General features: G+C 37.6%; 2 protein-coding genes and 1 long non-coding RNA gene across 3 annotated transcripts; all 3 read left to right on the plus strand.

Moving 5' to 3' along the window:
- LOC106950354 (uncharacterized) lies at positions 1-23,821 on the plus strand. Its single transcript, XR_001425602.1, has 3 exons — positions 1-21; positions 4,068-4,073; positions 22,870-23,821. It is a non-coding gene; the product is annotated as an uncharacterized LOC106950354 (long non-coding RNA).
- Positions 7,076-13,210, plus strand: eif3m (eukaryotic translation initiation factor 3, subunit M). The gene is made up of 11 exons (XM_015037139.1): positions 7,076-7,189; positions 8,487-8,619; positions 8,765-8,903; positions 8,982-9,105; positions 9,195-9,289; positions 9,744-9,827; positions 9,909-10,008; positions 10,359-10,440; positions 10,855-10,998; positions 12,002-12,062; positions 12,980-13,210. Exons 1-11 carry the CDS (start codon positions 7,148-7,150, stop codon positions 13,101-13,103), a joined length of 1,128 nt encoding a protein of 375 aa, XP_014892625.1. The 5' UTR covers positions 7,076-7,147; the 3' UTR covers positions 13,104-13,210.
- Positions 18,338-23,468, plus strand: prrg4 (proline rich Gla (G-carboxyglutamic acid) 4 (transmembrane)). The gene is made up of 6 exons (XM_015037141.1): positions 18,338-18,856; positions 18,950-19,113; positions 19,196-19,223; positions 20,966-21,104; positions 21,914-22,108; positions 22,215-23,468. Exons 1-6 carry the CDS (start codon positions 18,757-18,759, stop codon positions 22,240-22,242), a joined length of 654 nt encoding a protein of 217 aa, XP_014892627.1. The 5' UTR covers positions 18,338-18,756; the 3' UTR covers positions 22,243-23,468.
- Positions 23,822-24,359: the final 538 nt, after the last annotated feature.

Raw genomic sequence — 24,359 nt, forward strand, 5'->3', positions numbered from 1 at the left:
AAAACTGCATTTTTGGGAGTGGTTCGTTTACTATGCGTCACGTAACATATTTGGTTGTTGCTGAATAATCTTTTTCTCATCCCAGCAGGTGGCTTTATGTCAGGATCAAGGCCGGCCCTTATCAGTTCTTTACAGTAAACCACAGCCTCTTCCTCACTGTCACGCCCTGACAGCTGTGGCTGGGGCGTAAACAGTCATCAGAAAACATTTCAGATATCTCTAGTGGTTAATATCTGTTGTCATACCCTTGAGCCTCATTTTGAGGCTAGGCGAGCAAAAGTTACCGGTATGACTCTGAGGTGCGTGCGCAGTGTTGGGAAAATATAAAAATCACCACAATCAGCACAGAATGTAACCATAACGTCTGACGCTACATTTAAGGCAGGGGGGCCCAAAGTCGTTCCTCGAGGCCCGGCATCCTGCATGTTTTAGTTTTCTCCCTGGTGGTAGTAACAACCTGTTCAGTATGTCAATGTTCTTCTTAGGCCTCTAATGAGCCATCATTTGAACCAGGTGTGTTAAACCAGGGAGAGAACCAAAACATGCAGGATGCCGGCCCTCAAGGACCGACTTTGTTCACCCCTGATTTAAGGGAAAGTGTTGCTTTACCAGCCGTCACTCTCAGGACTAATGCAGTGACACATTTCAGTCTTAAGTAAATTGTAAACATAGACGTTCTGGATTGCAAAATAGTTTTATGCAACAAGCCTGGTCTTATTGTTATGTACTGATCCCAGAATGTTTTGGGGATGTTTTCTTGAAATGAAGCTGTCTAAAAAAAAATAATTAAAGTTTAACAACCAAAGCTTTACATTCTCAAGTTCAGGATGAGCAAGTAAAAGCTATGCAGCTAAAAGCTATTACTATCACATTTACTTTATAATATTATTTGCAAACAAATCTGTTTTCAAGCCACTGAATATTTCAATCCGGACTTAACCGTTAAATATACTGGATTCTTTCTGGTGATCACAATCTAAGGTGCCTTAAACTTAGATAAGACACTGAGCAAGCTCTTTTGTGAGAGTATGTCGTAATACAAAGAAGGTTTCAGAAATCTAAAACAGCATTTTAACGAATCTCTGCACAGTTTTAGATATTAAACTATAGATTTTTCTCATGTTGTCCCAGTTTGATGTTACATCTGAGCAGTGAGCTATATCTTCCAGATTAATTTCTGCCCCAGAGATGGTGGATTGTTCAAAGAGCTCAATGCAATAAACTTGTCCTAATTTGATGATGAATAAAGCTAATTTGGGCGACCTTGCTTTGGAATTTTGATAATTGATTCAGATGTGCTGATAACAATCACCTAATCATTTAATAACTTCTCCAAGTCAGACATCTGACTTGAACTGCACTGTATGATTGATCACTTGGTGTGGAAGGTCACCGCAGGAACCAAAGAGCTGTTAGAATAGTCCATAGATGCTCAGTGGGATAAATGATGTGCTTACACAAGCACAGTGCTGCCCCGTTGGACAGGGAACTTTAACTGATTGCATCTGGAATGAGTTTTTGAATTATTAAAATGGTATGAACAAATATCTTGCCAGTAGGGGGCAGAAAAACAGTGCTTACTAACAATAAATAATGATTTATGCACCTTTAAGTGGAATACCATAAATTATCACAAATCATCACATGTTCCAAAGCTTAGACTTAGGCAACCAAACTTGGAAAACATATCTTTAGATAGCTTGGTTTTTCAACAATTTATCATTTTCTAATTGCTAAAAAAGCAAATGATAAGTTCAAAATGAATGTATTTCTTTGTAGATGTTGACCATGATAGTCCATTAGAAGTGTCTCCATGGGAAGTTGAAGGTTCTGGACACATCTCCGCTGGCTTTATTTGTTTATTTGTTAATTAGAGTACATGTTGGGGGGATGGGAAGGGGGCTGAGGGGTGTTAAAGGGGGTTAGCTTATAAGTAATTAACAAGTAATTTGCTGCACCTAGAGAAATGGGGAAGTTACTCATGCATTGCACCCTGACAAGGTCACCGACTGATAGATGAGCTGGAGCAAGGGGATTTTTCAGAGATTGTGAAGGCAGCCAGAACTGTGGGAACCAGACAATTAGTCGGAGGAAGGGTAGGCAGCCACGCTGGATGACGACCGCGAGACTAGTTTACATGAGTACTCACCACTTGGCTCAGTGGCAGGGAGAGAGCCCAACACCTGGGTTCAAGCAGCTCCTAACACACTGTCATTTATCTTTGAGGAGGCTGATCGGGCGGTTTGCCAGCATTTGAGGAAGAGCATGTGCTCATTCCCATCAAGCAGAGATGAGTCAATGAAGCCAAACTGACCAAAACATTGATATCTGGAATGTTCACACCAGAAAATATGTAAGGGAACGATAGCTGTTGGTTATTATATAAACAGTACATGTGTAAATATATATTGAGCATCTAATATGTTTTACTAGAGCCGTAGTTTTTACAATGAGGAGAAAATATTCAGTATTCTGGTTCTCAGAATGCTGAATCCCAGAGAAATAAAGAGGTTAGATTATAAATTAGAAACATTAAATTCTTCTGCTTGGATGATATGAGTTATATCTAGAAAGATATGTCAATATTTTTGTTGTCTCAATGTAACCAGAACAGTGATGTGCCAAGATTTTATATATATAAAAAAAACCCCACTTCACTAATTGCTAAATTTTCTAATTACCAACGTGTCATGTTTTTTAATGGTGCTACAGCTGGAGTTGGGCTCTTTCTATTTTTTTTCTTTTCCACTGAAACGTCCCTTTGCAAAGCAGTTTTAGCACATAAAATGCAGACATGCAGTGCTGTGAGAAAAAGGTTTTGCCCACATTTTAATTTCTTTGTTTTTTTTGTTTTTTCTTTTTTACAGTTACATATATCAGATCACCAAAAGACAAGCAGCAGATAAACTGAGTATATGTGAAATGTTGCTTTCAAATCATAAATGCAGTTACTAAGTGAGAAATAACAACTAGAAGTGGACTTGCTGGCCTTTTTTAGATTGTTGTCTTGCTGCACAATCCAAGAGCCTTTTTTGCTCTTGAAGGATTTCTGGTGGAGAGCAAAATTCATGATTCCTTCAATAGCAAATATTGTTCAAATATTGACGTTGCTAACCAGCCACAGACGATCATACCACCACCATGTATGAAGTTATTTTTCTGAAATGGGGATGGAACAGAATGCTCATCTTTTAAACAGTTCCACTCAATTTCATCAGTCTGCAGTACATTTTTCTAAGAGTTGTTGTTGAGATCATCAAGACATTCTTTTGGAAAGTACAAATTGTTCTTTCTATTTTCATCGTTTTAATGAATGAAAGCAAGATTTGAAAAATGCATTTCACATTTTCTCGGGCTCTATTTGTCTAATATTAAATTTGTTTTAATGATCCAATAATTTAAGTGTGATGCTAACCAAACATTGAGGCAAATCTGAGGGAACACATGAGTTTTGGCATCACTCTAAATTACGGCTAGCTTGTCTTATTAATAGTAATTAACTGACAATAGCATTTGAGCTTAAAACGTGAAAAAGTTGGGGTTGATAATATTCCCAAATTCTAACCATAAGAAACTATCAGCACGTTCTGGTTCGCTGTCATTTTGCATCAGTTTCCACTGGAGGGGATCCTCAAAACATTTTCCAGTGCAGGTAACTGTTGACATATTAGCTTTTTCTGTTAGGTTGTATGTATTTTCAAGAAACAGTTTATATTGTTAGAAATGAGTTGACATGCTTGAACTACCGTATTTTCCGCACTATAAGGCGCACCTAAAAACATTCAATTTCCTCAAAAGCCGACAGTGCCCCTTATAATCCGGTGCGCCTTATATATGGACCAATATTGAGCCACAACAGGTCTAGCAACTACGGTAAGCAGCAGTCGACTTCATTTTCCCCCTTAGAAGAAGAAGCGCGCGGTGCATAATGGGATAGTTGTCAGAACGCTGGTTTGTAATCTATTAATAAAGTTTGACTGACCTATCTACCTACCTACCGTCTATAATCAGGTCGTCTGCAGGTCATTTAGCACCACCTTCTCCATGAACATGCTGTCTGCGAACAGAGAAGGGTGACCATCGTCCGGCCACGCCCCGGCCCAGTCGCGGAAGGCTCTCCTCGCCGACCGGAGCCGTACTGTTTTGTTAACATTCCCGTTAGTGCAGCTCCATCTAGTGGATGCATAACGTAACTCCAGCCTCTACTGTATACCATGCGCCTTATAATGCGGTGCACCTTATATATGAAAAAAAGTTTTAAAATAAGCCATTCATTGAAGGTGTGCCTTATAATCCGGTGCGCCTTATAGTGTGGAAAATATGATACTCTTTATGGGTGTTTGGGGCTTTTATGCTACCTTCTACAGCTAATTTGCTTTATTTTAACCTTGTAAACAGTTATCAGCTAAATTTTCTGTTGGTGTTACTGATGGCACTGCATGTAATCTCAGTATTTCTTGTACAGCAGTTTGAAAATCTTGAGCCTAGATAAAAAGGAAAATTCAAAAAGATATAATGTGCCTAATAAAACAGAATAAAAACAATCCCATCCAACCCTATCATAAGTTTTTATCAGATAACTACATTTCTGTTTTTTTAAGCATACTTTGCACACTCAACACAAAGAGTTCAGTGTGCCGCAACGCTATGTGACTTTTTGAAGACTTATTTCAATAAACAACAAACAATGTCTCACAGGCACCTGGTGCTTTAAAGCCTGCGAAACTCTTATTCGGGACTTGAAAAACACCAGACACTTGACAACAGCTGTTAATCAGATAATAGAAGCCTCAGATTTACACAAGCACTCTTGTGGAGAAACACTCATAAATTCTTTGACATGACAGCGTACAAGGGCGGGGAGAGAGTGAAGGTAGGATTTGGTACCAGGCGCCTTCCTTCCCAACACAATGACGCATCAAATGAGCTCTGTGGTGAAACACTCAATCAGCCATTTCCCCTCAGCACACTATTTTCAGGCAGTGGATGATCTGATGAATGCAGCAGAGTTAAGTTCCCTTTCTGTAACTGCTAAAAGAAATATGTGACAAGAGGACTTTCAAGGAATTATGACATGGCATGAGGTGTCTCCATAGCCCATGAATCCCCAAAATACATATATTTTCCTGACAGATGAACTGTGAGCAGCGAGGCAGGGAAATGAAAAACACTCCGCAGTATCCTTACCCTGGGATGAGCCTCCTCGCCACCCAAACATCAGTAACCCGACTCCATAGTTTTAAGATGACCTCTTGCTTCACTTGCCCTGCTCACCTTAATCACCAGAGTGACCTGCCATCGCAACAATACACAGGATCCCCTTTGGTGCAGGGGCCCAGCACATGTTCACATAGCGGGTATGTGGTGGGGGAGACGTGCCCTCTGACACTGACAGTATGTCCACGTTGGCCGTCTCTGGGTCAAAGTTTCTGTGTTAGTCTGCAAAAATGAACTAGAGCATAATATGATAACCTCAACACAGAATCGCTCTTTACTTGAATCCATAACATTTAACGTTGATCTTTCAAAGAGGAGACATTTACGTGAAAGAAGATTAAAAACTGAAAAAAGATTAAGAAAGTTTGAGGTTTATTTTTCAAGTGATAAAGAGTAAAAGGGAATTTTCACACACATTTAGCCATATGCTGAGTTAAGGGAGCCTAATTCCCACTTTTATAGTGGGCACTTAGTTTTTCAGTATCATAGCTCAAAGTATCTGGTATTCTGAAGCTATGACTAATTGTGATTATTAAAAAAAATTGAAAATCAGACATTTGTGCATCTGGCATTCATTGTCCAGGAGGTAACTTAAAAACCTCATACATTTGTATCATTGAATAATTCATAGATGGTCCACGACACTGTTAACATTTTACCCCACCTTTAGAATATTGTATGCATTTCAAACAACAACAAATAAATCTGTTGAGGGAAAAAAATATTTTTTTTAAAATCCACAATAACATGCTTTCATACGTCAGCACACCCTTGATGTACTAATTTGCTGAAGTCCCTCAGTTTTCACATTCTGTCTAATTGTGTTCACATATACAATCAACTATAGTGAATCAAAAAGTAAGCAGTACAATGTCTGAACTAAGGATTGTAGGAAAATGCATTTCTTCAACACTGTGTGAATGTGTTACAGACTTATTAAACCAAAGTGAAATCTTGGGCCAAAATGTTAGAAGGTATGTTTTGAACAAAAACAAGCACTAAGCAGCAGTATAAATACACCATGTGAAATACACGGTGAAACACACTGGTCACAGTTCACACTTTGAGTTACTTTTCTCAAATGGAGCAAGGGTTTTTGTCAATATGGATGAAATTATACATTAGTACAGGTGAGTTTTGGCCCAAAATATTGACCTTTCTGTTATAAACTTTAAGATAAATTCATTTCCTGGGATCAAGTGCATTGGTCCCTCATGCATCGAAACGCCATGCAGCAAGATGCTGACTTACTTGCATCTTGGCGATTTCCAGTTTGCAAACTTCACCTTTTTTCCCCCAAAGATAACAATCTTTATGGTCAAACATTTCAGGTATAAGATATGTCTCCAAAAATTAATGTCGTTGTCCTTGAATGCAATCTGTAATCTTGGGTTTTATGTTGCTTTTAGAATAATGGCTTCTTCTATGATATTCTTTTTCCTTTTACACATCAGTAATGAGTACAGCAACTCTCTTCACTCAGCTCGAATAGGGGCAAAATGGCTCTTTGGTCTACAAAGGTTGCAGACCACTGCTACTAATGAACTCAATGCTTATTTCACAAAATTAATACAATGAAATAAACTTTCCAGGATAGAGCAATGGTCTTCTTATTGATTTGTTTTTACTTTTTACTCAACACTTTTTCACATACACTAGTGTTATTTAATCAGGTTAAAGTTCGACTTATTTGTAGCATAAGTAAAGTTGAAGTGTCGCTATTTCCCAGACTCCAGAACGACGGAGACAAAACGGTGAATGAATTCAGACGCACTCGCTACCTGAACGAGTTTAGCCGGCTGCTGCCGCTTTAAGAAAATGACCCGGATGAGCATCAGTCTACCCGGTGATGCTGGACTTTCTTTTCCGCTCTGATCTCGGAGTTGGTGAGAGCGTGGATTTCATCATCTAGGCTCACCGTATCACCAAAATGAGCGTCCCAGCTTTTATCGACATAACAGAAGAAGACCAGGTGTGACCTACGTTTTCTAAGGATATTAAAATTGTGTTTTCTAGTTTAAGAGTAGAATTAAAGCTACGCATTTAAATAAGTTAGCATGTGCTAGCTACCTGCAATGCTAACTCGGTACTTAGCAACTGACTGATGGTAAAGATGTGTATGTTAGCAAATTCATAAATAAGACTGATTGTTTAAAATTTGGATTAGTAACATGGGATTTCGTTTACATATGTTGCTCTTAGATTATTCTAGATCAAAATATTTGCAGTCAAAAGTAACGCTTGACTAGCAAATGCTACCCACCTACATATATGTCGACATAAACAAAGTTGCAAAAAAATAAATAAATGAATTAAACAAAGCATTAACATTATTCATTCGATTTCCCTTTAGCTTATGCCACTAAATTCAAACTATATTTTTTTGTGGTGGAGATTAAGCTATAGTTTCAATGCTTTAGCAGGGCTTTTTCTAACACTGCGTGATTTTACATAATGCGCAATGTATGCCATCAAACTTTCAAACAGGTTGGATATCGGCGCAGATGATTGGCGTTTGACTTAGTTGAAATGTTTTAAATTTTACAAATGATAAAACATGTAGAGATGTCTAAAGTGCAGCGTTCAGTTCTCAAGAATAACACAAATTAGGGCCACCAACACAGGTGGTCGATGCAGATGAAGACATTTTGTTTTTAATTGGGGCAAATTTGTTACATTCAATTTAAAATCTTATTACAATAGAAAATACTGGTAGCATAGCGTTTTTGCTTTTAATAACCAGGCTTTATTAGCATTTTCTTTAATTTCCTAGTAAATGAGACATCTATCTAGTGACTTTTATTCAAAAGCAGATTTTTTTTTGTTTGTTTTATCCAAGACTGTTTTTAATTAATCTGAGACATGGCTAAATTCATTTAGCATTTAAAGACAGAGAGAGAGTGACACCAAATCACATCCCGATTGCTGGTATTAGACAAATTTTAATCAAATCTTGAAGAACAATTTATACTTCTCTCACCTTCTGCCCCAGAAAGCTTTATAATTAACATATCACATGCTTAGTTGATTGTTGAGCAGGTAAAAAAGAAAACGCCGCCTTTTTTTATTTTGTATTTTTGTTTGGACACTCCTGATCTAGACTAAGAAGTAAAAAGGTTCCAGCACTTTGATATTTCAGAGCATAGACAGACAAACAGGATATTTATTAAATTCTTAACTAAAATACAGCTTGCTCTTGTTGGACCAACAGTTCAATATTCTGCAGTGGAAACATCCTTGACATTAACAATGTCACTGTAACATTTCAGGCTTCAGAACTGAGGTCCTACATCAAGGCCAAAGGAGCTGACATCTCAGAGGAGAATGCTGAAGGTGGACTTCATGTTGATTTGGCTCAGATCATTGAGGCCTGTGACGTCTGCCTGAAGGATGACGATAAAGGTGGGTGAGGAAGAACGCTTCTGTGTCTCACACGTTGACTCTTGTTATTGGCAAGAAGGTGAAATTGGTTTCATTTTAATAGGAGAGAAAAAAAATCTTAAGTTCAGGTGTTTGAGTCCCCCGTCTGCTTTCTGTCTCTTTGTAGACGTTGAGAGCGTAATGAACAGCATCGTGTCTCTGCTGTTAATCCTGGAGCCAGAGAAGCAAGAAGCTCTGATTGAAAGTCTGTGCGAGAAGCTGGTAAAGTTCCGTGAAGGAGAGCGACCCTCCCTTCGCCTGCAGCTGTGAGTCCTGTCAAACATGTCGATTTCCGATAATTAAAAGATCAAAGGTCCGCGTCAACGGTTGTGTTGCTTTTTCAGGCTGAGCAACTTGTTCCACGGCATGGACGAGAACACTCCGGTCAGGTACACGGTGTTCTGCAGCCTGGTCAAGGTGGCTGCGACCTGTAACGCCATTTCTTTCATCCCCACCGACCTTGATCAGGTATCTATCTCCACTCTCCATCTTTAAAAGCGGTGTTGGTTTTAAAGGTGCGTTTCTTTGGCTTGATTCGTGTCGGTGTTGCTGAACAGGTACGCAAGTGGATTGTTGACTGGAACCTGAACACAGAGAAGAAGCACACACTGCTGAGGCTGGTGTACGAAGCATTGGTGGACTGCAAAAAAAGGTAACGGTACGCAGTATTTGATGTTTATTGTGACTATTTCAAAATCAGCAGATGCAGAAATATAAATCGGCAAATGCGTCCTAATTTATTGAAGCAGTGCAGGATGCTGCGATATTACTGACATTCATTTTAACTAGCATTTTGGCTGCTAAAAGTATATATTTAGAGAGCAGTGGTGGAATTTGAATGCATGGAAGATTGATATGAAATCCTACCAAGTACTGCATCCAAGAAGATTTAGCTTTTCACGTATTGCACACATTTATTTTGAGGTGAGGATTGTAATTTGGCACATTGTGTCACTCAGAAACATTGCAATGTAACAAAGTTGCAGTGCAGTGCGTGCTTTATTACTCAGTGGGTTGCTGGTGTGTTTTAGCACATCGCTGGTCTGTGTTAATTACTGCATGTATGTTAAAGGGACTTTAACCTTTTTCAATTTTCTGCTTTGCAGTGAGGCTGCAGCGAAAGTGATGGTCGAGCTGCTGGGAAGTTACACAGAGGACAACGCCTCACAAGCGCGCGTCGATGCTCACAGGTGCGTTGTTAAAACCGCTTTGATGCTTGTTGAAGTTTGAAAACGGTGTCCCTCTTTCCAACCCGCTCCCATCGTTTTCAGATGTATTGTTCGTGCTCTCAAAGACCCAAACAGCTTCCTGTTTGACCACCTGCTCACCCTGAAACCTGTTCGTTTCTTGGAGGGAGAGCTCATCCATGATGTAAGTGCCGAAAGATTTTTTGCATAACTCAAATCTAGGCAGGGAATTTACCAGGATGTAGATTATTTTTAATTAGACGGATTCGTCCAGTGTCCCTCGTTAGTTGCATTTTTAAAGATTTGAGGGATCACATCTCTTCTTTCCTTTTTAGATCTTATTGAAAAAGTATTTTGTCATGCTTTATCAGTAGGAATTGTTTGCTGAATTGTGCCTTTTGTGATTTCACAGTTTACAAGAGCTTTGATGGTTTAAGTGTAGGATATGAGTCCAGAAACTTAATGACCTTAGTTTGTATAAGTTCATCTGACTGATTATTCATTGGCGTTTTTTCTCCCCGTCTGTTTTCTCAGCTATTAACCATCTTTGTGAGTGCAAAGCTAGCAGCATATGTCAAATTCTACCAGAGTAACAAAGACTTTATTGATTCTCTTGGTAAGTACTTCTATATTTTAATGTGAATAAGAGTATTATTTATTCCAAGTTTTTTTGTTTTTGTTTTTGTTTTGTTTTTTCCATGTTTGTGGCAAGACACTGAACTTTTTAGGGGTATTTTATTCCCTAAGAGTGTCTGCTTGTGTTGATGCAGACCAAGAATGTTTGTTTCAGCAATACCTGCTTCTCCCCCCCTCCCCCACCACCCCAACTACATAATGAATCAAATTCAATTAAAACATGTGTAGGATGGGCTCTCAAAACAGCCAACACAGAGAGATGTTTTTGTTAATGAGTAGAATCCCTGACTGGTCCTAAACGTCTTGAGCTTTATTACAGGGAAACTCCCTGAGCGGAGAGTAATTGCCTGTGACTGTTTTGTGCTTAATGATCCCTGCACTTTTTGGTTTTCAGGCCTCTCTCACGAGCAGAACATGGCCAAGATGCGCCTGCTGACGTTCATGGGCATGGCGGTGGAATTCAAAGAGATCTCCTTCGACACCATACAGCAGGAGCTGCAGATCACCGCTGATGACGTCGAGGCTTTCGTCATTGACGGTATGAACTTCAAATGAACCTTGTCCATCCGTGTCCTTCAAACACTCGGCGCAGTTCAGAGAAATGTATACCCAAGACTATTTAAACGTAGTTAGCGTGGCTTAGATGCATGTCTCCACTCTTTTTGCAATATGACCCCATTTTAAAACATTGTGTTTTCTGCTGTCTGACGCCCAAATGCATGGATGTTGTTAGAGCTGCCCACAGCTGCAGCCTGTTGGCATCCTGCCCGTTTCCGCTCGCTCTGAGCATCAGTCAAGTTTGACTGCACTAATGGGTGAGCTCCATCCAAACTGTACTTTAAAAACAATCGTAGCGTCAGTATCTGTGACAAATTATTCACTAAACCTTTAAAAGCTTTCTAAAAGGGGAGCTAAAGTTTGGGGCTGCTTCAGGTTCGGAGGTGATGTATGGGGTTTTGGCGCTCCGCAAGGTTTATAGGTTTAACACAGAATCACAGTGCGACGCACGAATGACGCTTAATGATGGACCGACAGAAAAAGACAAGACCGCTGGGCTCTTTAAGCTGCTAAATGCATGCTATGACGTTAAGACGCATCGCCTTTCTGCTGCTTCTCGACGAATAATGTTTCAGGAAATTTTGAACAAGATTTTGTGCTGAACTTTGTGCCTGTTTGGTGGTAATGCACAGACTTTATCTAGCTCAACTTATCGGTTCTTCTGCCCACTGTAAGCACTGATTCAAATAAACCAGAGAGAAAATTTAAGACAAAAGTTTGTTGGGAATGCACAAATGATAAACCAGGCTGTGATAGTTGGATGCAAGAAAATAATCTACAGTAGACGACTTGGGTTGAAACTACGGTTGGATGTGCCCAAGATGTCTCTAGCTGACAGAATGAAAAATAGTATTTCCATCCTGATCAGTTAATCTACACGGACTTGATGATTCCTTTTGTGTCTGGCTGAGATCCTGTAGATTTTTGTTGAAGCTCTTGTTCCCTCCTTACCTTTTTTATTTATTTTTTTTATTTTTTCCCAGCTGTTCGGACCAAAATGGTCTACTGCAAAATTGACCAGACGCAGAGAAAAGTTGTCGTGAGGTAAGTTCTTTCAATATTTTGCCATACATAAGTTAACATGAATATGTAGCTAATGAAAATAACGATTTTTTTTAAGTTGTCTATAGTTAAGCTTATTTGTTTTAAGCAATAACTGTGGAAAAAACAAAATGTGGAGTTTAAAAGGCAATGTGCTGCAGTTTGCTTTGTGGAAAAGATGTTTGGTTTCAGATAACCAAGAGAGCAAGTAATACTCTTGGCAGTCTGGAAAAGTATGGAATTTGATTTAGGTATATTTTTTCTGGTCTGGATGGGTATGATGGATTTCCTGATCCATTATCTAAATTCACAAACTCACTTACTTGTAATCCGATTAATCTATTTTTTCCTAATTCATGTTTTTCTCTGTTCGTCTCTCATTTTGCCCATTCTTCCCTTCAAATGACTCCAGTTCAGCTTATTTATAATATGTAGCACTAATTCACAACAGTTGCTACCTAAAGCCTCTTCACAAAGCAGATGCAATTTACATAAAGAATTGAATGGACATCATAAGATTATTACCTGGTTTACAGAAACATTTAGTAAGAGATTTACTAAAGTTTTATGTTTTACTTAGTAAAAACACAACTCGGTTATTAAAATAGAAACAACTTGACTGGTCTGTAATCTACTGCATTATGCACTTTCATAATCATACAACATTGTTATCTTCACCTATTTTGCTGTGCTTGTGCATTCCCTTCTTTTTGGTAACTGACTGTCTTGTCACTGGTTTAAACTGGATATTAAAACTGAAACGGGATGAAGAAATGGTCCATTCTTTTGTACATACAGTTTGCATGCAGGACCCTTTCGTAAACATTTTCTAGAAACGGTCTTGCATGTTTTTCATAGCTGAACCTGCTTTTGCCATGAAGTGTGACCTTGGCCTTGCTTTCCCGTCTCCCTTCTCTCAGCCACAGCACACACCGCACCTTTGGCAAGCAGCAGTGGCAGCAGCTGTACGACACCCTGAGCTCCTGGAAGGCTAACCTAGCAACCGTCAAGACCAGTCTGCAGACTTTGTCCCCTTCTGCGTAACTCCAACATGGACCTGACTCTCAAATCTTCACTGCTTCACAGAATCTCTGACTGAAAAGATCAGTTTTTATATCAATCAAATAAAAAAAAGTGAAGGTGACCAACAAGGGCTTTTGTGTTGATATATATATTTGCTTTATTTCTTAATTTCTTATTTCAATGGATAATAATATAATTTTAACAAAAACATTCAGGGTCCCTAATTGGAACTTCTCCTTTAGCAGCTCTTAACATCTGCTTCCAGTTACAAAGACAGCTTGCCAGTGTAGTAGATGAGCTGCGACTGGGGGCGAGAAATGACCTTCAGCATGAGGGTCAGTTTGTCATCTATACAGATATAACAATTTTCACGTGAACTTAAGGTGACCCTCCATGTTACGGTCAAAGCTGCATTGTGCTGAAGGCTCCTTCCCTGCTGTTGCAACCATGAAACGTTCAGCTGGGCTGATGCAGTCTGCTCAGCTGTAGTCGGCATGATTCACTGTCTGCAATCCCCCTAAAACTGAAATGAAGGGCGTCAAATGTTTGGGGATTTTTTTATTTTTTGAAGCAGAAATGTAGGATTAAGTTACTAATGATTTGTGGGAAAAACACTCCAGTAATAATTCTACAACAAACTATCTGGGACAGTATTTTAAAGAATTGCCATGAGTTGTTATATTCCTAAAATATAGATGGTTCAGTTGTGTAAATGTTCCGTATTGTTGCTGTGGGGCAAAACCTTTATATTTATTTTTTTTTTTTTTTTTGTAAAAATCATCTATTGATCACACTCCAACTGTCTGTGATCAATAGTTACTGATGAATTGACATTTAAAAAGTATCAAAAATACTGTGACTTTGACCAAACTGTATGAATTACTAACTAGGAGATACTTTTTAATGTCTGTTAAAAAGTATCTTTTTCTTTCATGGAAAGTTCTGTTCTGGAAGTACAAAGTTTTTGCCAGACAGCTGTGATATATTTATTTTTTTATGTAATTATTATGCAATTTCTAGTAAAAAGAAAAAAAAAAATAACTATAAAGGCATTCAAGTTTGGACCATAATTAAAGAATTGGTAAAAAAAATAAATAAAATAGTTGAAGCATTGACTTTGAAATTGCTCATGTACTTCAGCCCTTTATTGTTTCTGAGGAATATAGCAATACAGGTTGCAAACAAGCAATAAGCTGCTGCTCTAATTCCAGAGGATTGGAAAAACGGTTCCATTCAAAATAAGAGAAATGTACTTAAAAATACCGAGTGAAGTTTATACTTCAGCCATGCATTATTGGTGGACATTCTTGTCAAAATCAAAACACAAAACAGTGTTTTGATCCTTCTATAGAAGTTGAGGGGAAAAAAAACAAAGTTCATCTGTAAAATAAAAAATAAAGTGTCTTCCTTTCTCTTTACAAACTCAAGCATTTTCTGTAAAGCTGAAACATGCTTCCAGATTTAATCTTCCTATGAGTCATCATGCTATTAATAAGTTTCTTTCTGAAGAACAGCATCGCATTTGCGTTTGTGTCGAGTCATCCAAGCTCTTTCCCCTGTGAACACGTATTCCTGCCCAGAACTATTGGAACACATTCTACAATTCCTTTCCATGTATTAGTTTTGCCAGAAACCGTACTCTTGATGTCATGTTACTAATGTTCTATTGGATTAAGGTCCGGAGGGGCTGGGCTGGGCCGATCCGCAAATGTTAATCACAATGTTGGGGGATGTCATAAACACTCGAGGGTATTTCCTTCTCGGCATAAGGCAACATGACCTTTTCAAATATTTCAAAGTGATCCACAATCTGTGGAGTAGGAGAAACACATCATGCCTGACCTGTCTTAACAGTCAGGCTTGAATGAAGTAGATGGAGGTCATTTGACAAACTAAGGACTCTAGACTGTAGTGTGTGGAAAGTATTTGCTGTCGCCTCTAAATAAGGGTCACATGTTTTTAAGAAATTGTCCGCTCTCACTGGTTTAACCACATACTGCTATCAGTTTGATGAGGCCCTTTCAGTTCATGATTCAGTCACACACAGCACGAAGCACGTTGGTTCTGTGTATTCTGTCACTGTAGTGAACCTAATTTCTTCCAAACGCAGTGATCTGGTCAGAAAAGTTGGACGGGCTTTACTTCGACCTCAACCAATTGATGTTGTTCTATGCGGCACTTTAATTTAGAAGCGAGGCTCTTGACAAATGCAGCAGAGAAATAATTTGTAGCACCAAACTAGAGCCAGTGGGAAGCACCGTGTGATCAGATCTCCTCTGTGAGTATGTCTGGCTTTAGAAAGATGAAGGAACAATAGAGATCAGTTTGCTTGTTTGGGGGGAGGGAAATGGTATCAGGAAGGACATTGCTACTTTTATTCCAAGCCGTTTCTTCATGTTGCTGCCCAGCTTGGCCCTGAGAGTTTCGGCTTTGTTGGACGGAGATAAAAAAGAAAAGAAAAAAAGACTGGACTAGATACAATAAATGTTTTGTCAGTAAGAGGTCATTCAAGCAAATGTCTCTTCAAAATGTTTAATGTCAGTGAAATGGGAAAAATATACAGGAGTTGTTCCACATTTTTTGTAAATTAAATACCAATTTTTTAAGAACTATAATCCATTTTCAGGGGGCCTCTAGTGTATTATGACGTTAATCTCACGATTTACGGTATAGAGATTAGGGTGTGGAAGGGATTCGTTTCAGTTTTCTTCCTCCGGGTCAGTGATTAAATGAGCAGTGACCGACAAAGTGCAGATCATTGGCGTTGCACTCTGCCTCTCCTCAGCTCTCATCCGTCGCGCTCATTTCCTTGACAGTTAAACTTTCCGTTTAATTGATGCAGCCCAGCGTTAGACGTCTCAGACGCCGTCGATTTTCAATTTTTTGTATTTTAGTCCAGACACTAGTATTTTTTTTTTAGATTTATCAGACCATTGGAGTGCCATCCACTACTACAATCTGTTAGTTAATTTTTCTGTCATTTGAAGGGTCTGCTTAATCTCACCGCTCACCTGTGTCCAGTTTTCCGTAGCAGACCAGCATGTCCAGCCACTATCATGGTGTAAATCACAAAACACATTCTCTGGAGCGCAATCTCATCACAGTCACCTGTAAGGAAGAGAGCAGAGCAGATGGAAACTACTTTGACTCAAGCTCAAGTTTAGATTTGGTTTCAGTTTCTGTATTATTTTTTTTTTTCCAGCTTTGATTCAGATGACTTCTGCGGTTTTCACTACTTGTGTTTTAGGTGTGTTTTGGTGGGTGAAGACATTTCTGGTTAACTGACCCCTGTTTGCTCAAAGCTGAGGTCATTTACTGTAAGCGAGTGGTGTGGTCATAATCTAATAAAGCCAAACTTGTAACCTTTAAGAATGGAAACATTGGTAGATTTAATTTATTGCAGATGATTATGACACCAACAAGCACAGACTTTTCTCTCCCATCAACTAGTATTAACCATGAATTATTATGCATTAAGACAGCATCATTCAAAACTTACTGCAGCTCGTCTTACAGTAACATATTATTTTGCAAGACCACATAAATAAACAATCTTTATGTAAATGTAGCAGTCTTACAGTACTTAAGAGATACAGACGACTCCTCGACTGAACTTCAATTAGCACCAACCAGAAGGCAGTTAGATAACATGGATATGTAAACAAAAGCCCCACAAACCCCAAATATCTCCATAGTTACCAAACCAAATTTAATCTTAGAGAAACATAGAGACTATTGCCCGAGATGCATTTCTTTTAATCAACATAGGGGAGGATTGCCCTTAATCATGCCAACTATTTCAGCTTAATTCACAGTTTTCTGTGTAGACGGCATTGCTATAGAAGCTAACAGCGCAACATTCAGCCAGCCTGCTATGAAAATGCTGAGAGAAATAGATTAAGTGCTTTTATGAGACTTGACGGATCTCAAAAGATGCTACAGCATATAAAAGACACAAAACTGTTATGATGTTTGGGAAAAGTTAATGCATTTATTCATTAGAAGGTTCACACAACAAGATGGTCCCGTTAAATGAATGCATAAAAATGAGCTATATATGTTCAAAGATGACTCATGAGAATGTTATATAGAAAACAAAATCAAACAAAAAAGAAAATCAGGTACAAGAAGAGGGGAAATTAAATGGTAACAACATATTCTGGGCTCAATGTTGTCATTGCTTTTAAAGTTGAATTGAACAATGATACTTCGTTGCAGAATGTGTTTCTTCAGTGCTTTACATGCTACATTGGCACACCTGGAAAATATATGTAAAACTTTTAAAATATAACGTAGTATGTGGGTTTGGTGAATTGAGAATTTTGCTGGAACTGTATGCTTTGGTTGGATGAAAACAAGATTGTGCTTTTTCAGCCACAAACACCACAGGTGGGTCTGATTTGGAAAAAAATAATAATAATAATAATATTTGAACCTTGTTAAATAGTTTTACACAACTTAAAGATTTGAAGATTCAAAAATGTTTGTTTGAACCTGCTACTGGAATGATAAATGATAATAATAAAAAAACATTTTATTTTAAGGCTTTTACACAGCTCAGCTAGGGATGCCAATAACTCCAAAGTGTTACCAAACCACAGCAGTCCAAAACATCCTTAGGATGTCCATGTTGGTGTCAGGTTACTGTGAACACCAGGGCATGATTCACACTGAATCATATGTTATTTGAATTCAAAGTTTTTAGAAAACAACTCAGTGATCCTTCAGGAGGCCATGCTGAACAGGCTTAACAACTTTCTAATAATTTAAATAAAAACTTACCTTGAGGCAACTTTCTCAAGGTAAGCTCATGTTTCTTTCTCAGAAAGCACCTCTTAAAATTTAAAATCCAAAAACTGTGTATTATTTTACACACTACACCAACTCATTTAGATCTCTAACTTTGTGCATGTCTATAGCCGGAGATTGAAAAGGTGTTTATTTTGGCGTATGTTTTCTTTTCTTTTACAAAAAACAATAGTTTTTAGGATGACAGAAATGTAATGGCTCGGTTACATAAGATTACAATAGAAATGTGTGATTAAACCCAAAAATATGATTTGTCACTGGGTGGGGCGATAGCTTAAAGGAATCATAAGGTTCTTAGTCAGAGGTCATGTTTTTAATCCCACGTATTGAATATATTAGCATGAGTGTTCCCAGTTCGGTGTGTTTCTGCTGCCATCTAGCGTTCACCTTGATGAAATGTAGTCAAGGTAAAGGTAATCGACTGATCAAGCCTTGCTCTACAGTTTCGGAGTCGCTACAGGACCGTACCTGCTGGGAAGTAACACAAGTCGTTTCTTGTTAAGTCTCTGGAGTTTGGTTTCATCTTTAACCTCAGTTTTGGCCACAGCCGAGGAGTTGAAGTCCGTTATAGGAAAGAGAGACAGAATGGAGTTTAATGAGTGAAATCGGACGTTTCCATTTTCGCCTTTATCAGCGTCACGAACGCAGCTTGGGACACCTGCCGCTCCCTCCGATAACTTTCATTTTGTTGTTGCTGAACTCTGGACGTTAATATGTGCTGCGTTTTTTGGGTTTTTTTTTTTTTTTTTACTTTAGAATGAAGGACATTGATTGTGACTATTGTTTTTCGCTGTAAAGGTTTTGGAGTAGTGTTTGTGGTTTGAAAGGACAGACAGTTTACGGACAGTTCGTACGCGGATACATCATGTTATTCAGTCTGTTTGTACTCCTTCAGCTCTTGAGCGCTGGAAACTCGGCCTCTGCCAGGAAGTTAATGTCCCAAAACGAAGTGCCAGAAGATCAAGGTGAGACATACTTTAGGCTACTAAGAGTTTTATTTGTGGCCTGGCTCTTGTTCCAAATATGCCCTCTCTTAACTTGTTTGTATCTGGCTAAAGTGTTTACAGGTGAGTCAGAAGCGAAGTTGTTCCTGGGTCGCCATCTGCTGGCCAATCGCTTTGACTTTGAAATGTTTGTTCCTGGCAACCTGGAGAGGGAGTGTAGGGAAGAAACCTGCAATTACGAGGAAGCCAGGGAAGTCTTTGAGAACATACCACAAACAGTTAAGTGTTGATACTCAGGGTTGTTTATCAAAGTGTCTTTTCTAGTTAGTGTTTCTGATTGCTTGTGTTTTGTTTTTTAAGGATGCCTTTTGGAAAGAATACACAAAAGGTAAGAAATAAATAATCCAGTTAATGTGAATAATATTTTGGATATTTTGTTATTACTGTCTTGGCTTGAGTTAAGATTGCTCTTAACTACATTTGAATGTAGCACACACAATAGATCTTAAATTGGGTGTTAAATTAAATTATTAGTTAAATTACCATAGACCATATTGACCATTATATGTCAGCAAAATGGTTCCTGCATGATCCTTGGTATGTGTAATACATGCTCCACCTTAGCTTGTCGTGGTTTGAGGCTAATTTACAACATCAGTCCAAAAGTGGATATAGCTCACTTAGATCTTAGAATACAAATAAAGAGTTCTGATTAAAATTTAACACCCCTGTATAGTTTAAGAATTATTAAATGATTTCCATTTAGTAGGAAGTTTGTGTCTGATAGGGTATTAATCAGGAATGTGTTAGATGATGTAAAATGGTGAATTTACATCATTACATCATATCAATAATCATAATTACCAACAATGCCAAGAAAAGATTGGTATTATCTTTCCTATAAGTGACCAGCTTTTTATATGTTTGCACTGTTTTTTTTTAATCATTTGTCTTTGCTGATGGGTGTCCAGAAAAATATTACGTTTATGTTTATGCTGTCAAACATATTGCATGAACTAGAGGTTGTACATTTGAACATTGCACCTACCATTAGAGGATATTTAGGTGGGATCCCAATTAGATCTACTAGACTTGACTCGCAGCTCTCTTCCTGGCAACTATGTTCCCTGTTGGTCAGCGTAGTGTCACTGTGCTAGTCTGCCAGCAGCCTTTTAACCTGCAGAATATTTTGCACATTTTGATGTGCATGTTATTTGTTTTGTCAGTGCAGATTACAAGCGGATTTCACATAATTTTCTCATAACTAATCAATCTTATAATTATCTTCATTACTCGATCTGGAGGATGAAAGCTAATAACTGTCAGTTGCACATAAAGACAAGTCAGATGAGTTTTCCAAGCTAGAACAATGTCCTGTTCAGCATGTAAGTTATACAGTTGTTATATATATGCATATATAAAACAATTGGGCAACACTTTATTTGAAGGGGGGTGAATAAGACTGACATGAAACTGTCATAAACATGACATAACACCTGTCATGAACATGAATAAGCCTTCACGAATATTTATGACTGTTGTCATAAAGCGTCATTTGGTAAATTATGACACTTTTAATACAAAGTTGACATTATTCAAAATGTCTTTGTTATGACAACATGACATTAACCAAGAAATCATTACTGATATAAATTTGTTATAAAAGTATTACTGATTGCACTTTAAAAATCAGGTAACTTTATGTTATTAAAGGTAAAGTTTAAACAGTAATGATTTATTGGTTAATGTCAAGTTGTCATAACAAAGATATTTTGAATAATGTCAACTTTGTATTAAAAGTGTCATAATTTATCGAATGACGCTTTATGACAACAGTCATAAATATTCATGAAGGCTTATTCATGTTCATGACAGGTGTTATGTCATGTTTATGACAGTGTCATGACAGTCTTATTCACCCCCCTTCAAATAAAGTGTTACCAACAACTGTGATATATATCCAGTGGCTTGCTACCATGAGTGTGTGAGCGTGTGAATGGGTGAATGACTGAATATAGAAATATATATATATATATATATATATATATAGAGAGAGAGAGAGAGAGAGAGAGAGAGAGAGAGAGAGAGAGATCATCTAATCTTACTTTCTGTGGTTTTGCCAATACACAGAGAAGAATCCCTCAAGGGTGGATGTAATTGGACTTCTAGTGGGACTCATCTGTGCTGGAGTGGTGGTTCTTATTCTTGGTGTCTTGATCTGGTATTTGTGTCGATCCACTTTTAAGAGTGGCATCAGCCGTCGTCCAAGGTGAGACAGCTTCATCCACACTTGGTAAGGTCAAGTAGTTAGAAGTCTAACTGGTCTTTAGATACTACATCCACTTCATGCATCAGTAACACTGGCAATGAGACAGCTCCACAGCATAATGCTACCACCACTATTATGTTGGTAGTTGGTACAGTTTGGGGCCTTGTCTTTGTTTTTTGTTTGTTTGTTTGTTTGTTTGTTTGTTTTTTAAACTTCCTGATCGATTTCTCTTGACTTTTGACTCATATTTGGACATGATTCGGTGTTCCAAACAGACACTAATCTCAAACACATCAGAGCATATTTGAAATGGAAAAAACAGGCTTGTATTAAGACTCAAGGAGGATTTTCCTAAATACCAGAACCACATTGGATTTAAACTGTGGTTAAATGCTTGGCTGTTGTGGGAAAAATTAAAACGAAGAAGGCTTCTTCTACGCGACTGACAAGAAGTTATAAACTTAACTCTTATGTAACACAATCTTCTAATATAAGCACAAGACATCATCACATCTTCAACTACTTCAGAATAGCAGTGTACTTTCTCTGTATGTCTCAAAGAAAAACAACAAGCAGTCACTTTTTAAAAATATAAAATTGTTGACTTTTGATTTGCAAAGAGAAAAGTTAGACTTGCACATAACTGGGAAATCTGTTTGTTTCCACTCTGCATCTCTGCCTCTTGTGAAATCTGCAGTGAAGAGCCATAAATACATTTTCCATTATTACTAAGTTAGACACTCAGTTTCCAGTTTGTTCTCTTGAAGCACTAAGTATGCCCTAATATAAACATTTGTCTGTCCTCTCAGCTCCGCCCGAGTACGACACAGGAGGAGCAATGCCTCCCTAATAATGCGAAGGTTGGACGATGCCTCCAGACAGCCTGAGCTCTCTTCTACATCCGGGCCAACTTTGGATGTAGAAGACCCTCCTGGCCTACCCTCATACGAGCAGGCGATCTCAGCAAGTGGACAGCACGATGCGCCACCTCCTCCATATCCTGGGTAATCCATGTGAACTGATACTTTTAATAATTTTCTGAACCCATTTCACAAAAACTATGTCCTTGTAACTTTATTTTTTATTTATTATTTTTTATTTGGGTTTCAGCTCAAGACCTGGGAGTGTTCGACGATAATCTTTTCACAAAAAAAAGGAAAAAAAACAATGCAAGATAATGACTGTGAAATTAAAATTTAATTTATAAGTAGCATCTACATCATTATACTGTATCTATTTTTACATCATAATATTTCTAATGATGGTTTTGTACCTCTCTCACCTTTATTAAGCTGTTTTTTCCCTACATAGACAGAATGGAAGTTCAAAAGTGTCCAAAAGCATGAATTTAATTTTGGGTTTTCCTGTTATAAATAATGTAAAGTAAGAATTTTTATTTTTTTTTATTTCCTGAAAAGTCCATTTTTTTGGAGTTACCTCGTCCAACATGAATGTTTTCTACAATTATCCTTTTCTTTTTGAGGTTGGTGGGTTTGCTGAGCATCATGTTCAGTGTCCTCCACAAATCTTCAGTGGGATTTAAAACCTGACAGAGATGTGACAAATAAGTGTTTAAACTTTATGACTTTGAGATAGTTCCCAAAGAAATATTGTACGGTTAGAAGAAAATTAGAAATTTTTCCATAAGAAATTGCTGAAAATGAAAACATTGTTACTGTTTAACAGAAAGTTTCAAGTAAGAAAAAAAACTTCTAACTGTTAAAACGTGTCAGTATGGACCAAGATGCGTTTTTGGGGCAGGGAGGGTTTGTTTGTTTTCAATGATCTGTTAAAGTAAGTTTTACTCCAGCTGTAAAACCTTACTTTTTGGTTCCCTTCTTAATGTGCATTTATACCTACCCTTCTAAGTGGATGAGCTTTATAATGCAGTTGCTGCTTTTTATCTGAATGATGAGTGTTTGCTTTAAGTTAATGAAAATGTAATTGTTCCTCGAAGGAGCAGAGACGGTATCTAGCGGTAAAGTGGAATTTCTATGGATCCCGTGCCAAGGAATACGACGTATTAATCTCTGTGACGGGACAGACATGACTCGGCTTGTACAAGTTCCTCAAAGTAAAAGTCAGTCACTGCTTTAATTTCCTTGATGGTAAAAACTGCGGTCATAGAAATGCGCTAAGCATTTCTTATCGACTGAACTACCAGCTTGCTACCTGGTGATTCACTGTTAATTTTTTTGTGTGTGCTTTTTATAAACTGTGATTTTTTTTTTGTCTTACAATTTGAAGAATGTACACAGTACCAACTAATTTCCTATTTTCCTGTCATAGTCTATGCTGAGATAAATGATCACATTATGCCTAATTTATTTAATTACAATAAATCATGTACATGGATGCTTCAGGGATTTTGACTGATGCTCTTTCTTTTAAAATGATTGCAAACAATTTAAATTGGTTGAAAAGTACAACTAAAACGCAATGGTAGTGGATTGTTAAAAAAATGCAACAATTTGCTTCCTCTGAACCAAATGTTGTAGTTTGAGAAACTAGTTGTTTTAAAAGTGCAGATGCAAATAAGTTATGTACTTGTAAATACTTACTGAACTCTTATTTTCAAGACAGATTTTTTTTCTTTTCAAAATGTGAGAATTTGCACTTCATGAAGCATCTGTGTTTTTCAGGGTTGTATCAAGCACAGCTGTAATTTGAATTTAAAAAATTTCTGTATTTTTAAATAAAATTCTATTTTAATTATGTTTTGTTTGTCTAGTTGTATTGCAGTGCCATATTTTAGGGTTTTCTCAGTCATAAAGAAATACACAATCTTGCAGTCCAGTTCTTATTGGACAGATAAATTCACTCAACATTTGAAGTTTACCAAAAAATTGCTTTTGTTTAACCCGTACGTTTTGCACTCCCGTCTTTGTTAGCCCACATTTAAATGACACTTTGACACAATTTACAAAATGCTAAACGTTAGTTGGTTTAATTTGGACATTGTTTTGGTTCATAAGTAATAATCTTTTTATAACACAATATTAGTAATTGCTTTTATTTCTTGAAAAACACATGTTGGTTTACCATAACCATGCATTTTAGAAAATATAATTATTTTCTTTTTCATTAATCATTTTGAATACAATTAAATAAATGTACCTTAATTATAGAGATGCATCACCTTTATTTATTTACTTGTTTATTCAAGCCCGCTCACGGTCACATAGTTTCTTTTTTGGGACATCTGGAGTCGATTTTTCGGATTAAAATTTCCCTGCTGTGTGTGTGTGTGTGTGT

This window comes from Poecilia latipinna, unplaced genomic scaffold (genome assembly GCF_001443285.1).
Source record: "Poecilia latipinna isolate Pla-1442-1.1 unplaced genomic scaffold, P_latipinna-1.0 Scaffold396, whole genome shotgun sequence".
In the NCBI taxonomy this organism is placed as follows: domain Eukaryota; kingdom Metazoa; phylum Chordata; class Actinopteri; order Cyprinodontiformes; family Poeciliidae; genus Poecilia; species Poecilia latipinna.

Excerpts from the sequence above, each read along its gene's own strand:
- prrg4 (XM_015037141.1), top strand. The coding sequence starts at position 18,757 with ATGTTATTCAGTCTGTTTGTACTCCTTCAGCTCTTGAGCGCTGGAAAC. Across the intron at positions 19,224-20,965 it reads TTGGAAAGAATACACAAAAG|AGAAGAATCCCTCAAGGGTG; the intron begins GTAAGAAATAAA and ends GCCAATACACAG. Across the intron at positions 21,105-21,913 it reads GGCATCAGCCGTCGTCCAAG|CTCCGCCCGAGTACGACACA; the intron begins GTGAGACAGCTT and ends CTGTCCTCTCAG.
- eif3m (XM_015037139.1), top strand. The coding sequence starts at position 7,148 with ATGAGCGTCCCAGCTTTTATCGACATAACAGAAGAAGACCAG. Across the intron at positions 10,009-10,358 it reads AGGGAGAGCTCATCCATGAT|CTATTAACCATCTTTGTGAG; the intron begins GTAAGTGCCGAA and ends CTGTTTTCTCAG. Across the intron at positions 10,999-12,001 it reads CGAGGCTTTCGTCATTGACG|CTGTTCGGACCAAAATGGTC; the intron begins GTATGAACTTCA and ends ATTTTTTCCCAG.